The sequence below is a fragment of the Triturus cristatus genome, chromosome 10, assembly GCF_964204655.1.
Source record: "Triturus cristatus chromosome 10, aTriCri1.1, whole genome shotgun sequence".
In the NCBI taxonomy this organism is placed as follows: domain Eukaryota; kingdom Metazoa; phylum Chordata; class Amphibia; order Caudata; family Salamandridae; genus Triturus; species Triturus cristatus.
In genome coordinates this window covers 1,177,990,595-1,178,001,252 of record NC_140593.1, presented here as the reverse complement: position 1 = coordinate 1,178,001,252, position 10,658 = coordinate 1,177,990,595, and the positions used below count along the sequence as shown (strand labels likewise).

Genomic DNA, 10,658 nt, shown 5'->3' with positions numbered 1-10,658 from the left:
TATTACATCGTTTGATGTGTACGTGACTAGACAAAAGCGTCAGCTCGTATCCAGTTAGACGAGCACTCGTAAGATGCTGCGTTTTCGTTCTGCTTAGTAAGGTATCCACTGCATGTGGTACCATGACAATAAGCGTGTTATCTAACACTATTCCAGCAGAGTGTCGAATAGAAATTGCTGCTGCTGCTGTTGCTTTGAAACAACTAGGAAATGCTTTAGCTACTGGGTCTAATGTAGCCGAAAAATATGCACATGGTCGCTGTTTGTCTCCAAATCGCTGCGTTAAAACTGACAACGCACACCCTTCTTTTTCATAAACATAGAGCGTGAAGGGCTCACTGTAATCGGGAGTACCCAATACAGGAGCGGAACATAGAGCAGTACGTAGGTCAGTAAAACTCTTCTGATATTCGTCAGTCCATGGAAGGGGCTGAGGCGTATCTTTTAAAGTGAGTGCCAACAAAGGCTTGGCCAACAGAGAGAAGTTAGGGATCCACTGCCTACAATAAGAAGTAATACCCAGAAAGGCACGTACCTCCCTTTGTGTGGATGGCACAGACATTTGCGTAATCGCCCGAATTTGTTCTGGTGTTAATCGTCGTCCCTCCTTTGAGAGGAGATGACCCAAGTAAGTAACCTCTCTACAAACGTATTGTAGTTTGGAGGGTGAAACCTTATGATTCAGATTAAATAGATGGCGTAACAATGCAACAGTCACATCTTTACAAATATCTTCTGAATCAGCAGCAATCAACAAGTCATTCATATATTGGATAAGAGCAGCACCCGACGGCAAATGAAAAGCATCAAGATGACATTTTAAGGCTTGACTGTAAATAGAGGGACTTTCACAATAGCCCTGAGGTGCGCGCTTAAACCGGAAGCTTCGGCCTCCAAGAGAGAAGCCAAAAATATCCCTACTCTCTTCTGCAATGGGAATACCAAGTCGCTGTGGATGGTATCATCGTCAACAAAGCAGTGATATCTGGTACTACGGGAAACTGCGGCACAACAATTTTGTTTACCTCCCGGAGATCAATCACGAAACAATATACAGGAGGCTGAGTAGGATCAGTTCATTTAAGAACAGGAAGAATAAGACTGTTGCATATGTTACCTCTCGTTTCCTCAACTACACCCTTCTGAATCAAATCATGAATGATTTCCAAAAGCGCTTTTTCACCTTCAGTAGAAATTCTATACTGCGGGATACATGGTAATTCAACATTGGGCTTAAGAGTGACAACATAAGGTGGAATCTCAAGACAACCCACATCATTCGGACCCATGGCCCAAAGCGTTGCTGGAAGGGAAAGCAATTCAGGTGGAAACTGATCTTTGGACAAATACATTGGAGAAGTCCTTTATCTGTCCTAAAGTAAGATGTACACCAGAAGGAGAACAATATATCGTAGCATGCATTTTTTTCAATAGGTCTAAACCCAACAGATTCTCACCGCAACCATTCGTCAAGAGAAGTGAAGCTTCCAAATCATAAGGGCCAATTGAAATAGGCAAAGGGCAAGAAACTGGGTTACGAACAGGGGCGCCAGAAAATCCTACAGAAACATTCGTTAAGCCAGACAAAGGTGCCCCAGGGAGATTAGAATGAATGATAGAACTTCTCATCGCCCCAGTATCTAGAAGAAATGGCTCTAAAACACCCATTGTAGTGACGTTAACATAAGGTCCATTCTGATCTACTGGAATCGACACAACTCCGTTACTTTGTCCATGGCTGTCCTAGTTAGCATGAATATTTTCATTCCCGTTTTCAATATAATGATCTTCATTGTAGTACTGAGTAGACCTAACATTTTGCTGATCAAAGTAGTTCATGGAATTGGGAGAAGGAAGGGAACGTTGTTCTTGAGTTGACATACCTCGACCTCTACCTCTGTTTGCTGACTGAAGGCCAGCACGACCTCGTGGAGCAGATGATGCTCCATTGCGTTGCAATAAAACCGGACAACTATTCTTAAAATGACCTTCCTCTCTACAATAGGCACATTGATTAGGTCCTAACAAAGGTCGCGGAATGTATGGCTCAGGTTTTTGATACAACCTCTGAAACTGCGGAGGCTGTTGAAACTGAGGCTGAACATAGCGAGGAGGATAAGCTTGTTGCAAGAGAACCTTTGTTTTTAGCTCTTTCGTCTTTTTCTCTTGCTTTTCTTTTTCTTCTTTATCTCTGTTTTCGTAATATTGTGCAGTAGCCAATATCTGGGCAGAAGAAGAAACAGCCCATGAACTTTCAGAATCTTTCAATTTGTGTGACAACTCGGGAAGCAAATTGAATACAAATTTGTCCACAAAGAATCGCTGACCACCCTCTGTAGCCATGTCTTGACCACTGTGATCAATAAATGTCTCCTCGAAACGAGTGAAGAAATCAGAGACACTCTCGTCTTTCTTTTGTTGCATGCTGCTAATTTATCCCAGTTAACCCTCAATGCAGGCATCATCGTTTTCATTAATGTAATAATCCTACCAGGGAGTTCCGAAATCAAAGCGTCAGGCTTTGCACCACCCACTTGGTCTCTATCTGTGGCAGTTATAACATCCCAAGTAGCACCTAATTCCTGTGCGTGATTCTCCTTACGAATCTTAGCCCATATTGTCTGTGGGACTACATTTCCCATTAACATATCGATATCAGCTAGATTCATGATGCAAGCATCAACCGTCTGTGATAATTCTTTATAATAACCTGCAGGGTTCTTACGAGGATCCGGTAGAGTCTGTTTAAGAGCTAAAACTTCAGATCGTTTCCATGGAACATGTACCCATATACGTTGAAAATGAGCAGGAATAGCTGGATTATTACCTGCTACTGCAACCTCTTCTTTCCATACTGGATGAACCTCTCTCATGGGATAATTTTTCAGTGTCAATCTAACTGACGGATCAGAATCAAGGAGAGCCTGAGAGGACAATAAGGATCTATAAGAAATAAGCGTCCTTACAGCTTTCTCAACCTTAGAACCCACAACAAGTCCTTTATCAAAATCAACCGAACATCTAACAGATCTTGTGGGATCGGATTTGAATTCACATCTTCCCATTCTTTAATGAGAGTATCGCACATTATATCGTAGACATATCTTTGTGTAGGCGCATTCCATTGTGAGAAAGTAGACATGATATCAAGTACACTAAATTGGGGACCCTTTTTGATCCATTTACGTGCGAGAGAGTCCAACCTTTCTCGTTCTTCAAAATCTGGAAACTGACTACGAGATTGTCTTCGAGCAAAAGCGGGAGACACATTTAAAGCTTCAAGGAAAGGAGATAAAATACCTGTGACAGTATCTGTGAGACGCTTAGGCACAGACGGAGAATTAGACATAAGAATAGGGGACAAAGTATTAGGCGAACTAGTGAAAGGAGAACCGATCTTTGCAGGAGGAACAGAAGGCAAAGGAGATCGAAGATCAGTAGATGAGGGCAAAGAAGTTGAAGTTAAAGGCAAAACTGGCAGAGGCGGAAGAATAGGAGGAGGCAAATGCGGAAGAGCCGGAACAGGCGGAGGTACCGCTGGCGGCTGAACAGGCTGTAACAATTGGGGTGCATTGGCACTTTGTGCATAGGGTGGAGGCAATTTCAATAAGTGAGACATTAGGGGATCTTCTTCTAAATCTTTCTTGTTATCGGAAGGGAAAACAGGCAACACCGGATAGCATTTATCTATCGCCATACGACGCTGTCTCTCAAAAATTTCAGTCGTATTATTAATTTCATCATCTTTGAATTGTTGGGCAGCCTGTATAATTGTCATACCCTGTGCTTTCCTATCTCGTTTTGCTTGCTTAATTTCTCTCTGTTTGGCTTCCTTACGCCAAAGGCGGAAAGAGTCAAACATTGCCGGCCGGGCTTTTCATTTGAATAGAACTGCTTCCAAATTATCTAGCACATCAGAATCGAAACTACCATTTTCTGGCCATCTTAAAACACCATCTTTCTTCGTGTATCGGGTCCATGCCTCGTTAAAGGCAATGGGGCCAACACCATGTTTTGAATAGAGCTCATAGGTGGGAGTTCCAACCGAAGGAATCGGACAAGAGTCCTCAAGTCGGGAATCCCTATTACAACCAAAGCAACAAAGTTTTCCAAACTTAGTCAGACCAGGCATCTCGTGATTTCACCTGACTGTTCACAAACTTCAAGGGGGTAAAACTCAGTTTACGCAGCACAAATGCACTTACCCTCGGCTTCGGCTATTGCAATAGTCGAATCTAAGGACCACAAAGAAACAAAGGAAAAAATTGTGGGCGCGACCCACGAAAATACTTAACTAAGGACGTCTTCTTACACCAACAGAGGCCCGTCTATCGTCTCGCCTTACCATACATCATCAAAGGAAGGGCCAAGGCAGGGCGGCAGTCAGGGCAGCGGTCGTCAGTAGCCGTCAGGAAGGAGTAACCGCGCTGCAAAAGACCTTCGGACCACTTTCGACATATAGGGGGCGCTTGGTGTGGCTCGCGATTCCGCCAGAATTTTCTTGCGGGGTTCCTCATGACCTTCAGGCAGAACCGGTACCACTGAAGCCGCCCCACGTTGGGCGCCAGTTGAAGAACCAGAACCTTTTGGACCTGGTGGCGCAGGGTACGCCTTAATCTCCTGGGTTCTCCTGCTTAGCTACACAGAGACACGGGGACACTCTGTCGGCATAAAAGATCAGATTTATTAGCTGCAGCTAGTACAGTTGTCCCAGAAGTACACAAGGTAGGTTCTCAGGAGACTGCCACTTCACTCTGTGGTGTACAATCTTATATACCATATAGGTAACATATACATTAACCAAATATACACCCAGAACATACAAGAAAGAGCCAATAAGGAAAGTTGGAAAACAGGACAGAACCAATAGGAGAGATTTGAAAACAAAAGTGTCAGATGACTCGAAGAAACCTCTCCTCCAATTATGTTTGTCACCCCTCCCTCAAACTAATTCATTAACGGATTCGTAACCAACTTGCAAGTGGCGGGATACGTTTGTGTGTTGTTGGAGAACAGTTGTGAAACGAGAGAATGCTAGCAGAGGACAGTGAAGGCCAGACGATAAGATAAAGTCAGAGAAGAATAGTGTGAACCAACAGATAGTTGAGACGAGGATTAGGAAAACCAGACAGGGATTAGTGTACTCGGCCAAACCTAACACCAGCTTTGCAAATAGAGGCAGAAGGCTAATTTTGACACAAAGCTTTCAGAAAAAGCAGAAAAAGACTTCGACCGTCGTGCTGCCTGAGTGAGGGCAACACAAGATGGCGGCGGAGCACAAAATGGTGGGTCGATACGATCACAATCGAAAATCGAAGTTCCTTAGTGGGCTCAGGGAGCTACTGGTGAGCAAAAGAGAACCATTGGGGACAATAGATAATAAAAACAGGTATAAGGAGCAAGGGGTGAGGGAGCAAAAACAGAATCAGAGAGCGGGGGAAGGGATCAAGGAGGACACACATGAACTCCCATGGGTGGAGGGTGGAACAGAAGAGCAAACAAGCATTGGCAAAGACAACACATTTGACGTGCACCCTGGACTGCTGACAAAAACATTGAAAAAATGCTTTCTGCAGGACAAAACATTTAAAAATAAGCTAAAATAAGGCAAATATGTTGGGCTTTATTAGTGTGCCAATTCATGCAAAAAGCTTTTGTTTGACCTCGATGTTCAAAGATTACCTGACTGCCAAATTGTGTTAAATATCCATTTCTCTAAATATTTTGACAATGTCTCATGTAATTAATGATAGTTGTGAATCCTATTGCCACAAGTCATTTCTTTTCCGTATCACATGAATGACAAATACGTTTGTTCCCTTATTTTGTCAATTTTCCTCCATTTCTGCCATATGCACATGCATGTGAGTGCAGCTGTAAACCAACACTGGTGTTGATAACACTCTTAAATACATTGATTTCAGTGCTGCACCCACAGTAGGGTGCACCTAAGATTCCACTTGCATTTTTTTTAAATCTACTTCTTTTAAATAGAGCGTAACATGAAGAAGCATAATTCCGCCCTTATTTCTGCATGGTGATCCAAGTATTCAGTGAAGAGGGTTTTAAACAGAGAGATGTTGGCCAAGGAGGCTGAAATGGTGAGAGTAGAGGGGACACAGAGCGTTAGGTGGAGTGAAAGTAAAAGATGTTTGGGTCTGCCACCCATAATGATGCCACAAGTTGCAGAACGATATATGTAGTGGACAACCCAATATACCCTTGAGGGCTTGGGTAAATTCAAATGTACTGGTAAAGTGTGCCTTCAAGGGATTTTTTTTTTTAAAAAAGGAGGCTAACTTGAATGATTTTTATATAGGATAAAAGTATACCTATAGATGAAGATTCTATCAAAGTATTTATTTTGTAGGTTATACACTATGCATTAGTCATATGTATATACATCATTCCACCATAATTGAGAGGAACATATACATGAATAATCCAATCATCAAATGAACAGATAATCAAATAATCAGAAAAAGCAACGGGTGTGTAAGAAAAAATAAATTTATATAATTAAATGGTAATCAGGGTACTTAAAAATGTAGACAGTTATACATAATTAGGAAGGAAATAATACATTCAATGATTCCTTCACTCAAAAATACATCAAACACGGGTTAAAGAAACACGTGTCTTTTAATTCGATGAAAACGAATCGTTTAACAATCAGCCCACCGTCAAGGCGCATCTATTCTTTTTAAAGATGTTACTTATTATGAATAAAGGTTTTAGCAGATTAATAATTGTCGTAACTCAGATTACTCAAAGCGAGGTAGCAAGTTAATATCCTCACAGCGTACGTATCATCCCTCAATTTGTGCAGCGGTCATACGGGCAGAGTGAAGTCGAATAACTATTCGACTTCACTCTGCCCGTATGACTGCTGGGCTGATTGTTAAACGATTCGTTTTCATCGAATTAAAAGACACGTGTTTCTTTAACCCGCTTAGATAAGATTCACCATAAAAAGACTATCCTTCTACCATTGGCCATTGAATGCGGAGATTAGAAACATCGACATTGAATTGACAAAGATTAGACTTCCAGGGGTCAACTTTTAATCCATTAGTCCTGAAGATGGTCTTATGAATTGAAACTTAAAGACCGAAACGTCGACTTTCACACTGCTTTCTTCATATTTTTTTGAAAATTGTCATGAAAAAGTGTTTGATGTATTTTTGAGTGAAGGAATCATTGAATGTATTATTTCCTTCCTAATTATGTATAACTGTCTACATTTTTAAGTACCCTGATTACCATTTAATGATATAAATGTATTTCTTCTTACACACCCGTTGCTTTTTCTGATTATTTGATTATCTGTTCATTTGATGATTGGATTATTCATGTAAATGTTCCTCTCAATTATGGTGGAATGATGTATATACATATGACTAATACATAGTGTATAACCTACAAAATACATACTTTGATAGAATCTTCATCTATAGGTATATCTTTATCCTATATAAAAATCATTCAAGTTAGCCTCCTTTTTTAAAAAAAAATCCCTTGAAGGCACACTTTACCAGTACAAGTTGCAGAACAGCACTACACTCTTGATTGTGTCAGCACACAGCAGTTTAAGTTTGCTGCAGGGTTGAAAAAGCAAGGCTAGCTAGAAATATAAACATCAGTCTAGAGCATGCCATCAGCTGAAGATGGAGGAGTGTCACCCCACTACTCTGTGAGCAGTTCAAAAAGGAAACATAAAATGATAATGACGCAATGATACAATCATTTTATTTTTTTGCACTAGATTAAGTGCAGCGTGTGTGGGCTGGCTAGAGCAGAGAGAGGAGTGGTGGACTCTCTAAGTGCACATGACAGTGAGGCCAGACATCTTCGGCCGGCCATAGAGTCATGCACACTTAGCATGTTCTCCATCCCGTTGTATTGCACAGCCTCAGTTGAGAACATGCACAGGCTCCCAGTCCCTGTCTGATCCAGATCGCGGTGCTCAGACCAATCATGGCGGTGTTGTTATGCTGGTTATAGCAGTGTCGTGATTGGCTTAGTTTGGGGGTCCGCATGCTTCCTGCTTCTAGGAGTCAATGACCGAAGAGGATCGAGAGGCGGCAGCCGGCTTTCAGATAAATGATTTTTTATTTTTGATCCACTACTGCACGCCATCTTCCAATGGTTCTCAAACATAATGCCCCAACAATCTACATCGAAAGCAGCCCGAAATCTAGCAGAGGAGCCTGCTAATTATTTAGGTATTGACCAGTTTTCCTGACATAATGTTCTTTGAAATTCAGAATTTGCCATCATTTTGCACATTTTCCTGGGAAGAACCGACTTCTTTGGTACAACAGATTTTAGACTCAAACTGAATTTAATTGTGGTTACTGGGTGATATATTGTCTTTAAATAAGCTCTATGCGAGTTAATGCCCCGCAAAATAATGTTGATTAGTGCATATATGTAGGTGCATTCATTCAGCATAATGTGTTCATTGCCATATTTTTATGTTTCAATACTTTCATAGCACTTCAATGCAGACATGTTACGTTGTGATTTAGATGTAACACGCCATTTTTCACAGCAACACGCAGTTTTCTAATTGGTCACAAAAGGTTAGGGACTCTGCCATAATAGTAGATCTGGCCCCTTGGATCATTTTATTAGAATACTATTTGCATGTTCCTCCAATTAGTCTGACTCCATCTGGACTTGTTAAATTACTGAAGCCACCAATAGTATCTGGAAAAAACATCACCAAATACACTGGATAGCACTGTCAACTACCATTAACACACATAAGAGATATCTGTTCCAATTTAGCAGATTGTTCCTCACCCCCTGTCTTTGCATGCACCACCCATGATCATAGGACGTGGCCAAAGATGGCAGCTTTTGTGTAATTCAGCAGGCAATTGTAGTGAATTTCAATATTGTATTTCTTTAATTGAGTCAGAGAGCTCAACATTTGTCATATGTGCTGCATTTCTATCATAGCGTATTAATGATGTCTCTTCTCTCTTGTTCCAAGCACATCAACTCAGTGTAAATGGATAATCACACCATCATGGATACATTTGTTCTTGTGGGACTGTCGAGTAATCCCAAGCATGATAGTTTTCTCTCTGTGCTCTTCTTCATCATGTATTTTACCACCCTGATTGGAAATGTTGCCATTATCTCAGTGATCATCAGAAGTCATCAGTTGCACACCCCTATGTATTTCTTTCTCTGCAGTCTATCGATGGTGGACCTCTGCTTGACAACAGCTACAGTGCCCAAACTGCTGTTTAATCTATTTTCTGGGCAAAAGACCATTTCATTCTATGGTTGTTTCATCCAGATGTATTTCTTTCTCTGTGCTGGAGTTATGGACGGATTCCTCCTTGCAGTGATGGCATTTGACCGCTACCTAGCAATCTGCAGCCCCATGCACTATACAACTATCATGAGCTGGAGATTGTGTGCCCTACTGGTGGCTGGCTCCTGGTTAATAGTTTGCTTGCATGCATTGATGCACACAATTATGAGTGCTAGGTTATCTTTCTGTAGCTCCAATATAATACATAATTTCTTCTGTGATGTCCCGCCTATGCTGAAGCTTTCATGCTCTACCACTTTTGTAAATGAGATGATAATTTTCACTGAGGGCTCCTTTATCATTATGGGGCCCATGATATTCATTCTGATATCATACATCAGAATCATATCCGCTGTACTTAAGATTCAGTCATCAAAGGGGAGGTACAAAGCATTCTCCACCTGCACATCGCACCTTACTGCTGTTGGATTGTTTTACGGTGCAATCCTCTTCATGTACGTCCGGCCATCGTCAAGTTACTCTTTAGAATATGACAAAGCAATCAGTGTTATATACACTGTAGTGACCCCAATGCTAAACCCATTCATCTACAGCTTGAGGAACAAGGAAGTCAAAGGGGCTCTTCGAAAAACCTGGATTAGATTCTGAAACTGTTTATATACAGAAATGAGGATGTCATGCGGTGTAATGTATCATGAGTGAGAACCACACCAATAGTGTGCCTAAAACTGTGGGTCTCAATCTTACAGACAGTGGAATTTCTGAACCTGTAGGTCTGTCCTTTACAATCTCCACAGGTGCAGATGTATTACTCAAAAACCATGTACATGTTATTATGAGCAAAATTATTTGGATACATTAACACATGAAAATCTGCCACAAAGTAAAAAATGCTCATTGTTCTCCACAGGAAAATTATTGCTCCTTTTTCAGGATGCGGTGGCACAGAGAAAGGTTTAATAATCCCCACCAATATTTACGATTGTGAATGTGCAGAAACTTACCACACATTACCACCCTTTGGAACCCACTCACTATGCCTTTGCAAAGACTTACTGACACAAAAAGCATGTGAGCAAGTTCTTTCATGAAGACAAACCTAAAGGATGCGAATACAAAAAACATTTTTCACTCAAAAAAGATATTTGTGTGTATGTATGTAAAACTTACATATCCAAACATCTTAGTGATTCTTCAGAATGGACAAAAGTGTGATCCTTGATTTTACAATGATAGATGGAAAGAAATGTCTGGATGGCATTTTGCAGCCAAGCCCTTCCTTAATGCTGTATCCAAGAGAAAGATTTGTTGAGATAAAGGTAGCATAAGGTGTAGCAATGTGGGTAAGGGGAAACTTAAGTTCTGT

At 41.1% G+C, this 10,658-nt stretch overlaps 1 protein-coding gene across 1 annotated transcript; it reads left to right on the top strand.

Moving 5' to 3' along the window:
• Positions 1 to 9,019: 9,019 nt before the first annotated feature.
• Positions 9,020 to 9,940, top strand: LOC146796943 (olfactory receptor 1E16-like). The gene has a single exon (XM_085630278.1). The coding sequence runs from the start codon at positions 9,020 to 9,022 to the stop codon at positions 9,938 to 9,940; it is 921 nt and encodes a 306-aa protein (XP_085486404.1).
• Positions 9,941 to 10,658: the final 718 nt, after the last annotated feature.